Here is a 21,870-nt window from a genome sequence, read left to right on the forward strand (position 1 = left end):
TTTAATCCCTTACAATGAACTTTCATATCAAATAGTCAGCTTACATGTGATTTTGTAGGGAATCAACACACACGTGAACAACTTAAGCAATTTTACACGCCCAAATCTAGGAACAAAGGATGACCCTTAGGGTCGGGCCGCACCGTGTAACTTTGTCGGCCGACTAGTTGCGCGACACGAAAAAATGTATGGAAATGTGTGCGACAAACAAGTTGACGGGTGTAGCATCCCATCTACCTGCATGCATTGCTCTGGTCGTCCTCAACCAAGTCGCTCGCAAGTCGTACGGTGCGGCCCGGCCCTTACAACAAATGTTCCTTCCAGGTAGTAGCAACTCCTATATGAACAACCAGCACAACTATGCAACAGAAGTCGAGCTACCCATTCTCATTACGCTCCTTAAATCAACCTCTGTATATGTGTATAACTTATAAACAACTTCATCACACACTGAGTTTATCATTCTCTCCAGTATACATATGTATATGTATACATACTGCTTCAATTTACATCTGGTAGCACGTAGTTTCCACATAGACGCATATTCGATCTTCATAATCTTGTTTTTATTTTACTAATGGATGCTCAAATTCCAATTAGTGTAATAATATTTACATGTTTTTTTTAAATATATTGTACATGCCCGTATCTTTAACGTTTACATCCTCATTAGTAAACGTTTTGGCTGTCAGTTGTGACCGTTATATCAGCTGTTAGATATTTGTAATTTTTATATATATTATATCTTCTCATTCAACTAATTTTTACTGTCTTTTGAAAATTAGACGCCAATTTTACTGAAGATGCCACCCAAAAAAAGATCAATAGGATTAAACGATGATAAATCTCCAATATCTAATAAAAGACCCCGGAAAAACGAGACAATACCCGATAAACCTCCACCAACTAAGCGGAAAGCACCAATCAAAATCAAACCCACGAAAAAGCCATCAAAGAAAAAATCTAATGCAAACGATAAAGATGGTGATTCGTCACTATCGGAGGACGATTGCATGGTTATAGACGAATCTGGAGGTAATCGTCAAGACCCCATAAGCATAGATAGCGATGATGACAATATCGACAACCATGAGGATGAAACCACTGAAAACGGCGAATTTCCAATGTGGGATAATGCCGAAGTTCTCGCAGATATTAGTGGTATAAGATTTGACGTCGCTCAAAATATCGTACAACTCATCAATGAAGAAAATACTCTTCCTTTTATTGCAAGATATCGAAAAGCAATGATCGACTACATGTCTCCAGAATGGTTAGCATAGTTTTATACGATTTGGCATATTTAATTTAATACATACATATTATCTATCAATGTTAACTCACCAAATATTTCAGCCTACAAGATGTCTTTGATTCTTATGAAGATGTTTGTAAATTGAAGAGAAAATCTTTGACCATTTTAAAAACATTGAAAAAGTCTGATAAACTAACAGATCAAGTTCAGCAGTCGGTTATTGGTGCTAGAAGTATTGATGAACTAGAATTATTGGTAACTCATTATCTACTCTTTATGTGTGATTGTATTAATGTATGTTTTGGTTTCAATTTATATACATATTTTTTTTAGTATGAACCATTTAAGACACGTACTAAGACGCTTGCTGAACGTGCATATAATTTGGGATTGAGAGAACCAATACAATCAATCCTCAAAGGGCGAAAAATTTCAATAGAATCGTTGTGTAATTCCGCAATGAAAACACCGAGTGACGTTCAACAGCATCTCATACATGGGTTGGCTGATGTGATACACAAAGATCCAGATGTTCTCGAAACTATTAGAAAATTGTAAATTTTATTTTATCCTCAATTATTACAACATAATATGTAAACCGTTTCTCAATTATATTTGTATCAAATTTAGGAGAACTACGATGGTCGCTATAATTGAATGTAGTAAAGCTCGTGCCACGAAGAAGAAGACTGTTGACTCGGATTCGAGTTCTACTTCCAAATTAGGCAGTAAAAAATTTAAAAATGAAAACAAAGAAAACGCCAGAGACAAATACGATTTATATTTGAATTTTAGAATGAAGAGTGATATTATTAAGCCTCATCAAACATTGGCAATCAATAGGGGCGAGGCTGAAAAAGTTTTATCCGTGAAAACGATAATTTCCGATCAGTTTTTCGAACAATTTTCAAGGTTACTATTGTTGTGTACTATATATTTACAATTGATAGCCTTAGCCTTAACTAGGTAAATAATTTCAGATTTTGTTCTAACAAATGGTCCCATGAATTGATTCAAGAAGCAGCGGCCGATGCGTATAAACGTTTCTTTCAACCGTGGCTGGTTAGGAAAGTCAGATCAGAAATGACAACTAAAGCGATCAAAGTGTCGATCAGTCTCTTCTGTACAAATCTCAAAAGGCTATTGCTGACATCACCGATAAAAAATCACAATATTATAGGCATCGATCCAGGTTTTGCGGCCGGTTGCAAAGTAGCTATTATCGGATTCGCTGGACAACCGCTAGAAACGTTTGTACTGCATCCTAATTTCAGAAAAACTGATGAAAACTTCAACGACACTCAAGCAGCTTCTTTATGCTATTTCATAGAAAAATATCAGTACGTTATGATGACTATATATGTACATATGCACTTGTTTAAACAATCCCAGTGTTTAATTTAATAATAAAAATATTTACAGTTGTGAAGTTATTGCTTTGGGTGACGGAACAGCTTGTAGAGAGACTGAATTCTGGCTGCGGAACATTGACGAAATTAAGCATCTTCCTCTAGTAATTGTACCTGAACAAGGCGCCTCAATATACTCATGTAGTCCTGAAGCAGCTAAAGTAATTTATATGTACATATTCATGATTCTATTATGATAACTTGTTTTAATATAATAATATGTACGTTATTTTAGGAATTCCCTAATATGGATCCAAACTTAATATCGGCAATCTCGTTGGCACGCCGTGCTCTGGATCCACTCAGCGAATTGATTAAAGTAAATCCAAAGCATATTGGAGTTGGAATGTATCAACACGATGTTCCACCTAAGCTTTTGACGGAAGCACTCAATAATGTGACTATCAATTGTGTCAGTTTTGTGGGGGCGGATCTCAATACATCATCTCAAACTTTATTAGTGTAAGAATATATAACGTATTTACATAATATCATCATTTACAGCCATTCACCATACACTGCTTATTGGAAGACCTTTCCAGCACGTTTCTATTATTCTCATGTCACCTCACACATTTTTCTAATTTCGTTCATCTTCCTTTCACCCTATTACATTATTTCAAGTACCATTCTAGCACTTCTATTGTTCACCTTTCGATCATTCTTGTAGCTACGTGACTTGACCGTCAGTGACGTAACAAAGAGGGGGCTACCGGTGTATCGATGCAAAATATATATTTCTATTTATTGTTTTGTCATATTTTGTAGTAATTTTCACTTCGAAAAGTACAAAAACAAGCCAAAAAGTTTATGAGTGTTTGTCGTAATCCATCTGTCGAACATGCATGTCTTTCTAGGCTTTGTATTGAAAGCAATAATGTGGCGCCAAATTTGAGCCCAATCGTGAAAGCAGAAGATGGATTTAAGTCAATGCTTTTATACATATGTAAACATTTTATGTAATTTATAATATGTGTTATGTGTTTGTTACTGCAAATTATATAAGTCAACAAATATGGCGCAAAAAATGATTGCCTCGGGCGCCATTTACCCTCGCTACGCCCCTGCCGCCCTTTGTCATTTCAATCTCTTCACTATATCCACTACCCTTCACTTACTTACCCATGTATTCCGTTTCCTCGGACTTTGTGTAGCATTACATAATATATTAAATATGTTGAAATAATCAATTATGCATATATTTTTTGTAATCATTTAGAAAAGTTGCTGGCTTAACTGAAACCAAGGTAAAAAATATTTTAAAGTATAGAGAAAAACATGGTGAATTCCAAAAAAGGGAGGAGCTGTTGAAAATTACCGGGATCGGGCCTAAAACGTATAAACAATGCGCAGGATTTCTACGAGTGCCTAATAGTAAAAACAAATTAGATAATACTTGGATTCATCCCGAAAGTTATGATTTAGCGATTAAGTAATACATAATAAAAGATTATATTAATATTTAAGTATTGTTTAAAATTGTAATTCATGGATGTATTGCATGTGTATTTTCAGATTTTTAAATGAAATTGATGTAGAACTGAGTGATTTAGGTCTGCCGAATTTCACACAGAGTGTAAAGCAAAAGGTGTCGTATACCGGCATATCGACTTTGGCATGTATTTTGAACTGCGCCGAAAGCGATATAGAGCTATTCACCGAGGCGCTCAGTCAATCTTCATTAGACGACCCGCTCAGAAACGTAAATCCGGTGTATTCAATGTCGATTAGTAGCAAGAATCAACTCGCCGAAGGGGCCACACTCACAGGTTCGGCCAGACGTCGTAGTCTTATTTAAATCATAATAAATCTATATGTATAATGCAATAAATTTTGTTTGTTGCAGGCGTTGTGCGAAATGTTACGTCGTTCGGCATTTTTGTCGACTGTGGAGTCGGTCAAAATGGTCTGATACATAATAGTAAAATAGGCAACTCGAGACATCCACAGTTAGGCGATAAAGTGTCTGTGATGGTTATTCCACCGTTAACGGCCAATCGAATACCGTTGAAGTTATTAAAAATAATCTGATTGTATGATTTTATGTACCTTGATGAAAAATAAATTTGTATGTCCTTTTTTCGTTTCAATTTAAATCTTTTTTTGTTCGATTGTTTAGCAAATTTTAGTTTTTCATTTATTGTTTCTTCGTTTCTTATTTCGAATATTTTTTCTTTCTTTATTGTTATTAATACAATTAAGTTTGTACTCATTAGTTGTTATGTTTTATTACTATCTAAAGACAAATCTCTTAGGCTCATCAGCTATGCTTACTCAGCTGATGAGTTCAAGTGTATTGAATGAATAAATAAATCAAATTGTTGATTTAAATGTAAACAGTCATTGATATTTGAAAGTATATATGGACGTAGTTCTGAAAACGTCAAATGTCAAATGTGAACCGGTCACAGGACAACTGGGCGCTCTAGATCGGTCACGCGTGATCATCCGTCACGCTAAAATTGGTTACACACTAAAACTGGTCACACCCGAAAATTGGTCACTCTAAAACTGGTCACACCCAAAAATTTTTAATTTTTGGGTGTGACCAGTTTTCGGCACAGTTCAAGCTGCCAACTGTACGTAAACAGTAGTATGAAAAATGTTCGTATACGAAACAGCAGCAACCGACACGGTCTATTCATATCATACAGCACTACATGTCACTGAAACGTAACGGTTGTGGAAATATTCACACATGACTCGTTTAAATAGATATTATAGAATTTAGGAGATGAAATTAGATTAAACTTCATTAGATATGCAAGAGCTGAAATAACAATAAAAATAAAATCGGTTCTGAGTTTAGTTTCATGTTCGCCAGGTCAAAAAAGACATTAAAAATATTTTTAAATTAATTTATTGTGATTAGTCAGTCAATTTTTTTTATTCACATATGATACAAAAATAGTAATAATTTATACAATTACGAAAATATACATTCACTAAAATAACGTTTTCATGTTGAATCATATCAAAAATAAAATTGTATCACATCATCTTATGATACAAAAAAAAAGAAAGAAATAAGAAGTAAATTTGTATTTAGTGTATATACGTAAGTATGTCCAAATAAGGTAAAGATAACAATAAAATAAAACGAACTCGCGCATTTGAGCATATTTAGGGAATCTTTTATAATCTAACAATTTAACACCACACAAATCACAATATGTGTACATATGTACTCATTAATTCCAAACATTAAGGTGTATACGATACAAAAAACTTATATATTAAATTTGGACGGGCACGGTTCTGAATAAACAAAATATACTGTATATTGGTAAAGCAACTCTTTTGATAATATGACAAAAAAGCCTGCATTACAAGTTTGCCTTAATTTACGTCAATGGCTTTGTTATCAAGGCACTAATAAAAGTTACAAAATTCTCCTATTTGGTACATAAAATATTGGTGTATAGAGGAGAGTATGCACCTGTAATTGCTCTTCTTTTTAGATCAAAGTAGTTCAAGTAATAGATCTCAACTTCAAAACTGATTAAGGCACGGATTTCAATCATCACAGTGTTACATTTCAATATCAATTCGAATGTACGGAATGTTTGAATATTCCGATTCCCGTTTTTAAACACATACAAACTACATATAATAATAGCATCTTAAAATCTAGGGCAACATTTGGAAAAATTTAAGACGTAAAAAATGATTAAAAGAATAACACGAATGAATAAAATCGAAAATCAAATTATTGAAGTATGATTAATACAGTATTTATATACAAAATACACATAAAACAAATAATTTGTAAAAGAAGCGGTAAACACTAGAGTTTATACTGATGTATTCAAAGCTATTATCTAAAACTCTGATGAATACTGGTTCTTTATGAATAATTTTTAATAAAATATTAACAATGCCCGTGAACACAATCAAAAGGAAATTATTAACATGCAAGATTAAAAGGATTTTTTGACTTAGTATTTGACTATAAGTTTCATTTTATTAAAAATCATTCTTAGCACCAAGATGTGTAAATCTGAATTCATTTTCGATTGAAAGTAATCAGAGAAAAGATTAAATAAATGAAGACTAGTAAACATTGCGAAATCAATGACTAAACGTCATGGTGTTTATAAAATATTCTTTAAAATCCCTACATGCTAAAAATATATACAAAATGAACAAAATTCTATCAGTGAATGATCTAGAATAAAATTATCACTTAAATGGTAATCATCAAAAAAAAAAGGGAGAAAACCTAATTTAGAAACAATAAAATATATTAATATCATCTATTATTTGAGATTAAAATATAATTCGTATACGTAAATTCAAAAATATCATGGATATATATATAAAAAAATATAACTTTCACTTGTGTAATACATATTGCTTGTGATTACAAAATGTAATCTAGCATAATTATCATATAATTTTGTAAATCAGCACGTACAGACAAACCTTTTACTGAATCGTAATACGTAAAATAAAACTGACCGTGCACAGCGGTCATGTGTCTATGGCATTTGACGTGTTACTGCTGCAATTATCAACAGTAGCAGAATTAGCAATCGACGTGCTAACACTTGTCACACTATCAACACTTGTACTATTAACTTCTGCGTCGACATTGGGCGACTCGGACGTACCAGACGACTGGGGCAGCTCCCCCGGTTCGGTGACTTTATTCGAATGTGGAAATAATATATTATACGACGGCGGAGGTGGTTCGAGCTCATCGTAAGTCGGAGGCGGATAGGGCCTCCAATGTTGAGGAGAAGAGGCACATATGATGGCTGCGGGGGCGATACAATCGGGTGGCATGCTATGATCCTGATTGGGTCTTGAATAATGGCAGAAACATTCTGAAACGTAATATACAATATGAGATCAGTATAATGTGTATAATACGTATTCATATAAAGTATGCGGATGAATTACCCCAAACGCCAAATATGATCAATACAGTTGCACATATGAGCATTCCGAGCATCAGATATCCCCATGTGCCATACGGTTCTAGTGCTGCATCCAAAGCTGACTGTCTCTTTCGAGGTTTTCCATCTTTCATCACCTCGACCCTACCTTTTGAGGTTGTAGCTGCAGAACGAAAACATACAAAATTATTTGTTGAAACATTTTTTTTGTATAGATATGTACTTTCACTGCATTATTGATAGCAATATTTTGACTGATTTATATACAATGTCACGTAAAGAAGTGGTTTAATAAAGGCAACAAATTATTTGGTTAGTTTATAGTTCCAAAAGTGGTCAGTAAAAAAATGAAAAATTTATCAGTAATTAATTGTAAACTTGATCACTAACTTAGTCTAAATGATCAGTAGAATATAATAAACGATCAGTAAATTATTCATTTTTGTTCGGTAAATAATTATTTTTTTATAAGTAAATAAATCCTTTTTATTGATTGGTATTTTATTTAAATACTGATCAAAAAGAATTTTATATCAGTTGGATGACAGCGCGTCGCCCCGTTACTGTCCATTCCTGCTCTCCTCATGGTTTACACACCGTAATATCCATCCAAACACATCGTAGTATCTTTTTTTTTTAAGTTTTATTTCATCAATATATCTTAACAGAGATTATGGGGCGAGGACCGAGGGGGTTGAAAAAGGAGAGGGGGGAGATTATTAAAAGAATGTTGCTAAGTGGCAAAATTCATCACGTTTTTTTATACTAGGAGCCATAATGCGATATGGCAACACAGACGATTTTCTGGCTATCAAAATGAAATGATCATCTTATAATAATTATTGACCGTTTCATTTTATTATTTGATCATTTTGGTTTAATAACTGATCATTTAGAATATTCGCTGATAATTTAGAAATATTTACTGACAATTTAGTTATTTTTGTTGATCAAAAGCTGAATAAATTACTTTTTTTTTTTTTTTAATTTTATTTAAGATATTTGCAATCGACCCGTCGGTCATAAGCAGATTTTATAACAATTTATTTATCAGAAGATTTGGCAATTCATTAATTGCCAACTTTTTATCCATTACTCGAGCACTCTGCGGCGCTTTAGTCTAGTGTATTTTGCACTAGACTTTATAAGAGCTTTTGCCAGCTCGTTTGAGTGGGTTTCAAGTCTACGCTTGTAGTTTTTTGTATAACTTTCTATTTCCGTTTTAATTGATGAATTTCAGTGTTTCTCGCAAACCATGGGGCATTTGTTATTATTCTAAGGGCTTTATTTTGGAATCGTTGCAAGATTTCCACGTTAGAGTTACTACTCGTTCCCCATAGTTGGATACCATATGTCCAGACTGGCTTTAGGATTGACTTATATACTAAAATTTTATTCTCTAATGTTAGACTGGATTTTCTTCCTATCAACCAGTTCATTTTGTGTAGCCGCTGGGTGAGTTCCTGTCTTTTATTTTTTATGTGATCTTTCCATGTCAGTCTCCTGTCAATGGTGAAACCCAGGTATTTTGCTGCGGTACTTTCAGTCAGTTCATCGTTTTTCAATCTGACTATTGGGCAGTTCCCTCGTCGAAGTGTGAATGTGACATGAACAGATTTGCCAGTGCTAGCCTTCACTCGCCATTTTTTCATCCACTCTTGGAAGCCATTTAATTGATCCTGTAGCACTTCTGATGCGAGCGTGGGGTCGCTACTACTTGTTAGGAATGCTGTGTCATCGGCGTACGTTGCTACTGTGACATTTTTGTTTGGTGTTGGAATGTCTGCTGTGTAGATCGTGTATAATATTGGTCCCAAAATGGATCCCTGTGGTACTCCCGCTCTGATTTTGTATAGCTTTGAAAACGCCTCGCCTTGTCTCACTTGGAATATTCTGTCCTCGATATACGATTTAATAATTGTGTATAGAGTGTGTGGGAGCTCCTTTTTGACCTTATATAGCAACCCCTTGTGCCAGACTCTGTCAAATGCCTGTTGTATGTCTAAGAAGGCTGCAGAGCAGTATTCTCTATCTTCCAGAGTTTGTCTGATTTTTTGGACCACTCTATGGACCTGCTCGATTGTGGAGTGGTTTGCTCTGAACCCAAATTGGTGTTCTGGAATTATTCCTTCCTCCGTCACTACAGGTAGGATTCTAGTCAGTAGTATCTTCTCAAATAGTTTTGAGTTCAAGGTCAGTAAGCTAATAGGTCTATAAGAGGATACTTCGTTTGGGGGCTTGCCGGGCTTAGGTATCATCATGATTTGAGACACTTTCCAGAGCGCTGGGAAATATGATGTTCTTAAAATACTCTTGAACAGCATAGTTAAGAATACGATTCCCTTCCTCGGTAGTTCTTTTAAAATTACCGCAGTGATTAGATCAAATCCAGGAGCTTTTTTAGGATTTAGCATTTTTATGTGTTTCATAAAAATGCGAGGTGCGAAGAGACACCTCTGTGAGGGACAGTACATATAAGTTAATTATAAATTTTAGAGTTAAGTATAATAATTAAGATGTATTTTTAAATTAGCTTGATAGCTAAAATATATATATATATATATATATATATATATATATATATATATATATATATATATATATATATATATATATATATATATATATATATATATATAAATAAATGGAGTTCGGTCTTTCGTGTCATGCGGGGAAGACGTGCTTCTGCGTTCTTCCCGCTATTACTCGCTTAAACCCGGCTATTGCACGAAATTTAATCTAAAAACTTAACCATCTAATCACTTATTTTACTAATTGCATCCTAGTATAATTTAAGTGTAAAAATAAACAGCAAATCGGTCGTAATAAGCGGTTTTATATCAGTTATTTCGAAAAATTTTGTGCTAATTTTTGTGTCAAATCTGAGCAAAAGAATATACGAACGAGATACATCTCCTTACCTGAATACAAAAAAAGGGTCCTTCAGTCGGTCCCACAGAAGCAATAAATCTTCCACATAATTGCTTCCAGCCAAAAATCTTTAACGAACTTTACTTAATAGAATAATAGCAAACAGAAACGGTGTTTCCCAACTGTCTATCAGTTCTTTTTCATATTTAAATTATATTAAAGTAATTCGTGTAATTTTATATTCTTTACTAAAGTTATTATTAAAATATTAAATTGCAAACCGCACTCACATATATAAATCCGTTGTCTCCAAAGAGGCGTCTCACGATAAAGATCTATAAAAAAGTAGTATAACAATTGCTAATCTATTATTATCATAACTAACTACTTTCACTTACAAAGTAACCCTGTTAAATGGCATGTAATAACTCATAAGTGATCCAAGTGATACCTAGGATGACTATCTGTCAAAGCTGACCACAGAGAAGAGTCTATGGCGGTAAGAACTCACTCCTTGAATGGAAATCTCTCTCAAGTACCGCCTTTTTCTCAACACATCTTGGATAAATGCGAGAAAAATAATATCCAAACCTCCAACAAGGTAAGAGTGACGATGGATGATAGCTTAGCTAATAGAAACCTGTATTTAGCCACGTACAATGTAAGAACGTTATCGAGTGAAGGAAGTGTGCTTGCATTAGAGAATGAATTAGAAAATATCAAATGGGATATAGTAGGACTTAGTGAAGTAAGACGAAAACAGCAAAACCAAATAATCCTAAAAAGTGGTAACTGTCTCTACTGGAGAGGGCTACCAAATGGTAGAATAGGAGGAGTAGGGTTTCTTATCAATAAGAGAATAGAAAGAAATATTATAGAAATAAGCGACATATCGGAACGTATATGCTATATAGTATTAAGAATCTCGAGCAGGTACACTTGTCAAATCTTCCAAGTGTACGCCCCCACATCTAGCCACCCAGACGAGGAAATAGAAGACTTCTACGAAAAAATACAGGACGCATACGATAATAGCCGTCACCACTTTAAAATAATCATGGGCGACTTTAACGCAAAAATAGGACAAAAGGCAAATACAGAAAGAGCAGTAGGCAATTTTGGTACCGGCCAAAGAAACGACAGAGGCGATCGCCTCATAGAATTCGCAGAACACAACAGGCTCTTTATCACTAATTCATTTTTCAGGAAAAACACCAACAATAAGTGGACTTGGGAGAGTCCTAAAGGAGACAGAAACGAGATCGATTTCATCCTAACAAATGCCCTGCACTCCGTTAAAGACGTTAGTGTTTTAAGTAAAGTAGATATAGGTAGCGATCACAGATTAGTCCGTGCCAAGATGGCCATTAATATAAATTGCGAACGTAGGAAATTAATAAAGGATGCAGTAACTCTCCAGATTTCGCTCAACTAAGGTCTAGGAAAAAGGAATTCGAACTCGAACTTGGAAATCGATACGGGAAATTAAACCCAGAAGCAGACATCGAGGAATTGAACACTGTAATTAGTTCGGTTCTAACCTCAACAGGTAAGAAATTAGGTGGATTCAGGAAACAGATTAAATTAAGCAAAATTTCAGCGGAAACAAAAAACCTAATTAAGCATAAAAGGAATTTAGATAGGGATAATAATAAGCAAGAATACAATCTAGTAAATAAGGAAATTAAAAAGAGAATAGTCAGGGATGTCAGGGATTTTAACAGCAAGCTAATAGAAAATACCATTAAGAATAACCGTAGCCTGAAAAAGTGCAAACAGGATCTTTTCTTAGGCAAAAACCAAATGATCGCAATCAGATCAGAGAGCGGAGTAATAATTAGGAATAGAGAAGAAATCATAGACAGAGTTTACACGTTCTATGCAAAACTATACGAGAACGACAACGGCCAATTCCCCGCTCTGGAATCGACACACGGCCAAAGGGTTCCTGCAGTATTGCCTAGCGAAGTAGAGGCCGCGCTAAAAACTGCAAAGAACGGTAAAACCCCAGGGGAAGATAATATTCCCATTGACTTACTAAAATGTGGCGGCCCCCCCCTAATTAATATCTTAGCTAGGCTTTTCAGCAAATGCATCCAGAACCAAGCTATACCAGAAGGATGGAATAACGCAACTATCATTTTAATACACAAAAAAGGCGACAAAAGCGATATCAAGAACTACCGACCCATTAGTCTACTTTCAGCGGTCTACAAGCTCTTCACGAAGGTTATTACAGAAAGGCTGAAAAATATCCTCGACGAGAACCAACCTATAGAGCAGGCAGGGTTTAGGGCAAATTTCAGCACAATGGACCACCTCCAAGTAGTTGGCGAACTAATCGAGCGCGCCAACGAATATCAACGGCCATTGTGCCTAGGTTTCGTCGATTATGAGAAAGCCTTCGATACAGTTAGTCATAATGCAGTACTTAACGCTCTAAAAACACAGGGAGTGCCGGAACCCTATGTGGGACTGTTAGCTGCAATATATAAGAATGCCACAGCTTCGGTTAAAATTTTTTCAGGTACAGATAGATTTAGCATAGGAAAAGGAGTAAGACAAGGAGATACAATCTCGCCCAAGTTATTCAATGCGGTGCTTGAGGGAGTTTTCAGGAAATTGGATTGGGATACAGCCGGAGTAAGCATCAATGGTCGCTTTTTGAGTCACCTTCGGTTCGCAGACGATATAGTTTTAGTAGCTCGTGATTCAGCTGACCTACTTATCAGACTAACACAGCTGGACAGGGAAAGTAGAAAAGTAGGATTAAAAATTAACGTAGATAAGACTAAACTAATGTTCAATAGTTATTGCATGCCTGATAGCATCCCCTTAGATGATAAACCAGTAGAAGTAGTAAATAATTATTTATATTTAGGTCAAATAATTGACATGTCTGGTAGTAAAAATGAAGAGATAAAGAGACGTATGAAATTAGGGTGGAGTGCATTTGGACGGATGAATGCTGTTTTTAAATCAAAAATGCCACTCTGCCTGAAGAAAAGGATCTTTGATCAATGCGTTTTGCCAGTGATGACGTATGGATGTGAAACTTGGACACTGAACGCCAAGATGCAAAATAAAATCCAATGCACTCAAAGAAGTATGGAACGCTGTATGCTTGGCATAACGAGGAAAGACAGGAAGCGGAACACGTGGGTGAGAAATATGACAAGGGTAGTGGACATAGTGGATAGAGTGAAGAGATTGAAATGGCAATGGGCGTGTCACGTAGCTAGGAGGATGGACGAAAGGTGGACAAAAGAAGTGCTTGAATGGTACCCGAGAGAAGGCAAAAGAGTAAAAGGAAGACCGCAAGGAAGATGGGTGAACGAAATTAGGAAAATGTGCGGAATGAGATGGATGAGTGTTGCGCAAAACAGAGACGAGTGGAAGCGTGTTGGAGAGGCCTTCATCCAGCAGTGGATGGCGAATGGCTGTAAATGATGATGATATAAATAAATAAAATAATCTCTTTAGGTGTTATGCTATTTATGGGTCAACACATCTGAAAATCTGTTTTTAAAAAGTTATCTATCTCTTCCTCGGATTCATCTTCTGCTTCATTGGGTTTAAAAACATTCTGAAGAAATTCTGCATAAATTTCAGCTTTTTCATCGTCATTTCTTCCCCATCCGCCATTTGGGTTGCGTATTGGTGGAACTGACTGCTGTGGTCGCTTGAAGTTCCCAGTAGCTTTCCAAAGCGAGTACTCATTCGCTTTGGATGTCAGGTTGCTTAAATATTGGTTGAAGGATTCATTTTTAATTTCGTTTAGCATTATTTTGAGTTCTCTTGATGATTTTTTAAATGATTTGCGATCTGCTTGTAATCGGCTTGAGATCCATATTCTTCTTAATCTTCGTTTTTCTTGTATTTTTATTTTTATTGCTTTGGGGTAGTTAAGATTCTGTTTTTTGTTCTCGTTTTGACAGGGCGTAGATTTCCAGGCTGCTTCCCAGTCTGTTTGTTTATTGCACAGTGTTTGTCTTTTTTCTTTTTGAATTAGTGTTGTGCTCAATGTTATTATGATGGGACAGTGATCAGACGAACCGTCCATGTAATTTTCCACATTCATATACAGCGAAGACATCCCCTTGACTATAAAAAAGTCAATCAGGTCAGGGTTTTTGTTTAAATCGGCTGGCCAGAATGTAGGTTCTCCTGTCGACAGTGTTTGCATATATAATGCAAACACTGAATAAATGACTGACAAATTAAATACACGCCTTTAATAAACATGTTTGTTCTGTTAAGAGGATAGATCAAATAAATAAATGATGATTGACAGTCCTATGTATTATATATGAATATAACCACTAGTTCCCAATAATTGTAGGTTGTGAAAAAAATATGTTAAGTAAGAGTGATCTTGCTGCATGCGTATATTACATGTATTTCTGGGGTCTACCTCACGAGACCGAAAGTGAAAAGCCCGAAAAAGCAAATATCGGAAGACAAAGATAAAAAAGGGTGCATGTTAAACGGTACTATGTATATATAATATATATGAGTGGCATACGGAGAAATTATCTCACTTTTTGTCATACAGCCTTGTTTAATGTGCGCGCGCAGGATTCGGGAGGAAAAGCCTGTTCCTCTTGTTCCTGTTGTATCCTGCTCGCGCAAATTAAGTGAGGATATACGACAGGGGGGAGAGAGACTTTTACCACACGCCACTGATATATACATATATACTAACCGTTTTTCATATGTATGCATGGGAAACGAACATTTTCGACTTTTTAACATTCGGTGCGGTGACGGTCACTCGTATGTATGTAATTAGGGCTTCCAAGCCGGTTTAAACCGAAAAGCCGGCTTTTTGACCATTTATCAAAAAACCGAAAGCCGGCTTTTTGGCTTGATCAACCGGCTTTTTAAGGTTTTCTTTAATTAATGTTTTTTTCCACAAAATTAACAATTATGAATTTCAAATTGTGTATAAACTCTCTTAGGTAATAGACGTATATTTCTTTGAACAAAAAATGGTACTTACTTTCGTTCTTGAGCGGTTCCTTTGAGTCTTAGTAATGGACGAAGACCAATATTTTTTTGTTACACATTATTTTTAATAATATATTCTTAATAGTAGCTTATTTAAATCATTTAATTATTTGTGCGTATTTAGGACCTGCCATTTTACGGCTGTGACATATTATGCAAATTGTGTTTATTGTAATATTTGTAATAATAATATAAAATAATGATCTTATGAAAGTTCATAATGTTTATAACTCAATTTAATTCATAAAAAACTATTTTTTTGCATAATATATAATCTATATTTACATTTTTTTTTCGATATAAAAATTTTTAACTTAAAAAAAAATCTTAATTTTCTAAAACCGGTGAAAACCGGCCAACCGGCTTTTTATTTCGGGCGTTTTTTTGGAACCCCTAGTATGTAATGTATTTCAATGATAGCAAAATGGCTATTTGTGCCACGCGAATAAAATTTTGACCAAAGCGATTTCATGAATCTGTACAACGTAAATTGAACAAATATTTAGCATATTATTATTAAATTTTGATTTTATATTTTATGAAAAATATTAACAAAGCTATCAAAACATAGCATATACATATATGTTGGACTTCTCCAAAAATATTTATTCTCGACCTTTGTATGAATCGTTTAAATTAAAGTAGTATACAAGTGGATAAGTTTAATGGTGGCTATTCAACATTCTTTGTTGACATTTAAATTGAACTCATACTCGGGCGTCTATATTAGTAGACGTAATAAGAAAAGTGCGAATCACATTCACAGTTGGAGGTAGCACTCAGTAAAGACCGTCTAATTTAAAGTCATACATCTTCGAGTATAAATGTCAACCTACGAGATCCGACCAATTGTTTACAATAATCATTGATAAATATATATATGTAAACGTGTACATATGTACATACATTTAAAATTAGGAAAATGTGTGGAGTGAGATAAACGAGAGTTGCGTGATGATATATGTTACAATCCGAGTGTACATTTCGTTTCGTTTATGAACATACTAGTTTGTTCATACACAAACCAATCTGGCCAGTTATAGTGTACACAAAAGAACAAATTGACAAACAAACTAATTTATTCATGCACAAACGATTAGGCATAAGTTAAAGTATTATCAAACTTTTTTCCTATCCTTTTTGTACATATGCTTACCCTGGGTTACAATATTTTTAATATTAGCGAAAACAGGAATTATAGCAATATTGTAAAACGGTTTCCTTTGGATTTCGTATTTCAAATACTTGGCGTTTTTTAAATCTTGCACGCGATACCTGATGGGAGTCTATTTGATTGTTAATACTGAAACTAAAATCAATAGTTTGTGTATGTAAAAACTGGTAAGTTCATGAACAAACCGGAGTGAACACTTGGACTGTAACATATATTGTATCAGGGCCGGCTCTAAGGTATACCAGACCATGTACGTGCCTAGGGGCGCCACAAAGTGCCCTCATTTTCTCTTTTTTTGATTATAAAATTGAAAAAAAAAACTTTATTTGAACATATAAAACATTTTATATTCAACTTAATTGTTCTACTCGAAGTAACAATACTGACTATAAAAAATTATAATTTACAAAGAAAGTAGGAAGTCGACTGTCAAATATCAATGATTCACGAAGAAAACTTGTCAGAAATAAATCTTCGGTACAAATGGTTACTTGGTATTTTAATAAAGCACTGCTGAAACGTGACGTTATGCATACATATGTATATATCAGGGATGGCTTTTGCTAGACAAAATTGAATATCCTAACCGATCATATTCGAAAAAACTAGTATGTTCATGATCGATCCAGAGTGAACACTTAAGCTGTAACATACACATATGCAGTATCTGGTTATCAGGAGATATAGGCAATAGAGTAGAATGAGACTCGTTGAGCGGTTTAAAACATTGTTTACTCAATGGAGCGCCGCAATGAATTAAATTATTCTGACCCCTTACCAATCTCATCATTCATTCTACTCATGCATGCCAACTTAATCATTTATACATGCATTTTTCTATGTTATAAATTAAATCGCACACAAACATATTTAACAAAACCGCCGACGAAATTTGAAATAACGTGATTAGACTAGATTAGATTGACGAAAAAAGTATTTTATTAGCCCTTTGCCCGCGGCAATAAATATAGCGAACAAGCTCTGTACGCAGCACCTTTTTCGCGAATTTGGTAATCGAGTTTTCGACCTTAAATACAGATTTTAATATTTACTCAAGTAACCAGATATGTTAATTAACACATAAAGTATTATTTTAAACAATAAAATACATAATATATCTCGTAGTTTTGGCTTAATTGTCAAATAATCATTCTTCATACAATTGAGACGTATCGTCGCCATTGTTCAACAGACGTGACGTCACATAAACGAGGTTTCAGTATGGTTCCACAAAAAACTAATTTTGACTGGTATATATGAATTTTAAGCAAATTGAATAGATGGCATTCAACTCTCAGTAATATATTCAACTAATTTTGAACCTTAAAACAGTTGAAATAGACGCATATAAGGCACAAAATCCCGTGCAAAGTTCAGAAATTCTATGGAAGACAGCCGCGCTACAGACTTGTCGCCCAAAGCTTCCATAGAAGACGGCCGCGGGCAAACGGTTAAAATATACTCATACATTAGTTGTATAAAATAATGTATGCTGTAAAAAGATGCTAGCCGAGGCTAAACTGATCAGGATAGGTCATTCAGTTCAATAAAATCAAAGCGTACAAACCGTTAATAGGCCGATTCGTTATCATATCGATTCCGAGTAGTTCACCATGTTTAGAAGCTAAGCGCTTTATTAACTCTTCCATCCAGCTCGTATGCTGCGACATGCATAAGGAACTATCTTCATCGCCTCCACTCTCCGCGGGACAATGTTTGACACCGTCGCACGCCAAAGCATCCGACACACACAACAGCAACTCCAAACCAGCCCGTAAACATGTGATTTGATCGTTAGCGAGACACGTTTCACCTGAAATAGAAAACTCACATGTACATATTTGTTTTGACACTAATTAACATGCGGCGAGGGGAAAAAAGTGTCGCGCGCTCAGTATTCACAACGCATTATGAAGATAATTACTTAACGTTTGTACAAACCTGAATTCACGGCGGTGACAACGAGACGTAGATGATCTGTGCGCTTGGGCCAGGCCGGCGGCCACCATTCGATCTTTATCGGAGGAGACATCAGCTGCGGTAAAGGTTTTTTCAATGAAAATTCCGAAGAACATGGATTGGTTTTCCAAACTGGTATGTCGGCAGATTCATCTTCGTCAATATAAAACTGAAAATACACACTTATATATATAAAAAAAAAACAATGTATAGTAAAATAGCAAACACGACAATTGAAAAATTACATACAATGTTGAGTAAACAGTCTGGATTCGTTCTATTTTTTTTATCGGCGATGTGCGTTTTGTCAGATTTACGTTTGCCGTTCCACTTCTGGGGCACCAACTTTCCGAAGTCCACAAAAGGATTCTGCAACATCAATTAGAATCAATATAAGTTATTCGCACTCTTCGTAATATATATATATATATATCGCAAGCGGGAATGTACGCATATTTACCTCGACGTCGATTAATTTCAAAGATAAAGCGTAAACATTTGGAGCGTATATGCTAAGTGTGCACGGTTCGTTTTCGGCGTTCGTTCCGTCGTTGGATAGAGTCAGCGAAATCGCAGAAGTGCGACCTTTCGGCTGCAAATATATCTCCTTTAATGGTCCACAGAGTAAGCTCTCGACTAGAATACAAACAAAACGACAACAACGTGTGAATAGACGTACGTATAATCACGATTAAAAAGAACAACAAGTCGATGTACTGTATATTTGCATAGCTTCGTGTGTGCATAATCAATATTCAAACATTCCAAATACATACAGCGTCAATGAGAGGAACTGGAATTTTTGATATATTAACGAGTAGCCTTGAAATTGAATTTGCATATTATCATGTAAAAATGGAAGAAATGCATACGTGGCACAGAAAAAAAATAACGTTCAGAATAATTTATATAATATACATTAATAGATATAACATCATTGTATGACGCAAACACTTGACATATGCACAAAAAATAATAAAAAAAATTAGAAACATAACAATATATACATGTTATTTTGCCAAATGAATCAAATGTACTGAAGTGATAATAAAATTAAATAGAATATAATTAGAAATCAAATAATTTTTTTTTCAACAGTAAACATTGCACACTACAATCTCATTTGTTCCATCGATTATTAATCAATAGAAACACAAGGAAAAAAATCAACAGTATATGAAGTGTACATTTTTGTACAAGATAAAACAAGTGTAGTATAGTAATATAGGTAAGGTATAGCACTCGAGCAAAAAGTGAAATTGTTCAGCTTATTCGAAACCATTCCACGTTCGATTTCGACATTTATTTCTCATTTGGTTGAACGACACGAGCAAAGCTTCCTCATTATTTTCAGTACAATAGTGAAATTACACCGACGCCCCGGGCCTTCCAAGTAAAACGAGATAACCAGTTTAGAATCAGAATCGGAGCTCATTATTAGCGAGTGACGATTACACCTTTTCCGACACATACACACTACCATATGTTGTGTAAATAAGCAAAAGTCAACAAAGGTGACACAGTATATAAAATGAATTCAACATTGTTCGCGGCACCAAGCTACAACTGTACGCGGACTTTCTTCTTTTCAAACATTTATATAATAATAACAATAAAAATGGAACAATGATATGTGTGTGTTGAAAACAACGTTTATTCATAGGTTATGGATAAGCGTAGTCGCAGTGCGGAAATATTGGCTATCAATTATACGTTGATTGTTTTGAAATGCATTCAAAGATTTGAATTGCATCGTTGATAATGTGCACTATCAAAGGTGTTGAATTGTTGTGCTGCATTCCCAAATGTCAAATGTGACAGATGGTGGGCTGGGTAGGAGTGGGAGTGGGGGTAGGGGTAAGGGTAAGGGTAGGGGGCGTGTGTGGCGAAGTGTCAAAGTGACAAGCGCGCGTAGTTGTTAGTTGTTCGAACCAGTGGGTGTGGTGGCGAAGAGCAAGAGCAGCATCAGGAGGGAGAGATGGTGAGAGACGAAGATGACGAAGATGGTGAGAGATGGTGGTCGGTGAAAGCGGCGCGCCCCTGTCGGGCCGCACCCCTGCATCTCCGCGAGCACAAGCACATGGGGGCGCCCCCTTTCCTGCGAGTGCACTCCCACTCCACGCGCACGCGCACGCGCACAAACGACGGGCCGCAACGACTGCACCCACCGCACTGCACTTCACTTCACTGCTCCAGTACTGGCGGTCGCACCTCAGGCTTGCCAATCTCTTACCAACCCCGACACCGCCGACACCACTCTGCAACAAACGACAATCCTCTGCGACTCTCATTTTACTGCGGACTTTTCAAATATGTAGCCGCTTTTCGGCATAAATACGTAAGGAATCATCATAATCATAATTAAAATACCCTTGCTCTGACAATTCGACTAAATGCAACACGAATTCTTCACAAAAAATCAAAGACATTCCTCTCTATGGACAGCTCTAACAATTTGATACGCTCAAATTATTATTTTATTTTATTTTTATTTTTATTTTTACATATATACCAGGAAGGCCTTACAGGTAAATCCCAATGCGCCTTCCTGGCCAATTACAAATACAAATACAGCGTTTTTATTATAAGTCGTTGAATTGCGAGACACTGAAAAAACTCGCAAATTAACGAGACATCTATGAATTGTACATAAATTTTTATTGTACTTCAATCAAATTTTTCAAATAGTGGTGACATAGTAGGTAGGAAGGATTTTTAGCCAATTTTTTTTCCGGGAACCGTTTCAACAATGAAATCGGAGAAAATTGGCAAACTCTGATAGGAAACGATCAACCTGGAGTCACAAATCCAGGTCTGACCAACAGCATACTCTGAAAAATTCATTTTCATTCAGGGATAGAACCCGGCACCTTCTTGACGGTAAGCAGAAGCTTACCGTCCGAGCTATGCTGCTTATCCACCCCTTCTAGTGTTCTAGTGGCGTAACGACCGCCCCCGTAGAGCCTGCAATACTACGGTGGCACTGAGACTTGGGGAGTGCCTTTTTCATTAGTTTTTAACTTTTTCTGTTATTTCTTTGTGACTAATATTGTAACCTAGAGATTAGGTGGGTGGCGCTCGTGGACCGATGGCTTACGAGCGCCAATCACCTGATCTCTCGCCGAATGAATAAGCCGTATGTAACGGCCAATGGGATCGCCCCAATCATCGACCAATAGTTAACATGTGTATGTATGTACATGTGTATAAATATGGGGCGCTCTCGGTCTGGAAACCATTCCTACCTGGAGCGCCGACGAGAGCACACGAATAAACACCTTCTACAATAGT

At 35.7% G+C, this 21,870-nt stretch overlaps 2 protein-coding genes across 3 annotated transcripts; one reads left to right on the top strand and one right to left on the bottom strand.

The window, feature by feature from the left end:
* Positions 1-470: 470 nt before the first annotated feature.
* Positions 471-5,668, top strand: LOC143920729 (uncharacterized protein YdcI-like). 2 transcript variants are annotated; one of them, XM_077443671.1, is made up of 11 exons: positions 471-601; positions 786-1,273; positions 1,357-1,510; positions 1,589-1,809; positions 1,886-2,167; positions 2,236-2,595; positions 2,678-2,825; positions 2,900-3,126; positions 3,884-4,096; positions 4,180-4,433; positions 4,511-5,668. In XM_077443671.1, the coding sequence occupies exons 1-11, from the start codon at positions 578-580 to the stop codon at positions 4,693-4,695; spliced, it is 2,556 nt and encodes an 851-aa protein (XP_077299797.1). In that variant the 5' UTR covers positions 471-577; the 3' UTR covers positions 4,696-5,668. The 2 variants fall into 2 exon arrangements, with proteins under 2 accessions (XP_077299797.1, XP_077299798.1); XM_077443672.1 differs by having other exon boundaries at positions 534-712.
* On the bottom strand, positions 5,516-20,793 carry LOC143920730 (uncharacterized). Its single transcript, XM_077443673.1, has 7 exons — positions 20,512-20,793; positions 19,040-19,215; positions 18,829-18,948; positions 18,562-18,748; positions 18,188-18,433; positions 7,570-7,728; positions 5,516-7,493 (listed from the first exon to the last, which is right to left on the bottom strand). Exons 1-7 carry the CDS (start codon positions 20,639-20,641, stop codon positions 7,138-7,140), a joined length of 1,374 nt encoding a protein of 457 aa, XP_077299799.1. The 5' UTR covers positions 20,642-20,793; the 3' UTR covers positions 5,516-7,137.
* Between the last annotated feature and the right edge of the window lie 1,077 nt (positions 20,794-21,870).

The sequence above is a fragment of the Arctopsyche grandis genome, chromosome 13 (genome assembly GCF_051622035.1).
Source record: "Arctopsyche grandis isolate Sample6627 chromosome 13, ASM5162203v2, whole genome shotgun sequence".
Taxonomy (NCBI): domain Eukaryota; kingdom Metazoa; phylum Arthropoda; class Insecta; order Trichoptera; family Hydropsychidae; genus Arctopsyche; species Arctopsyche grandis.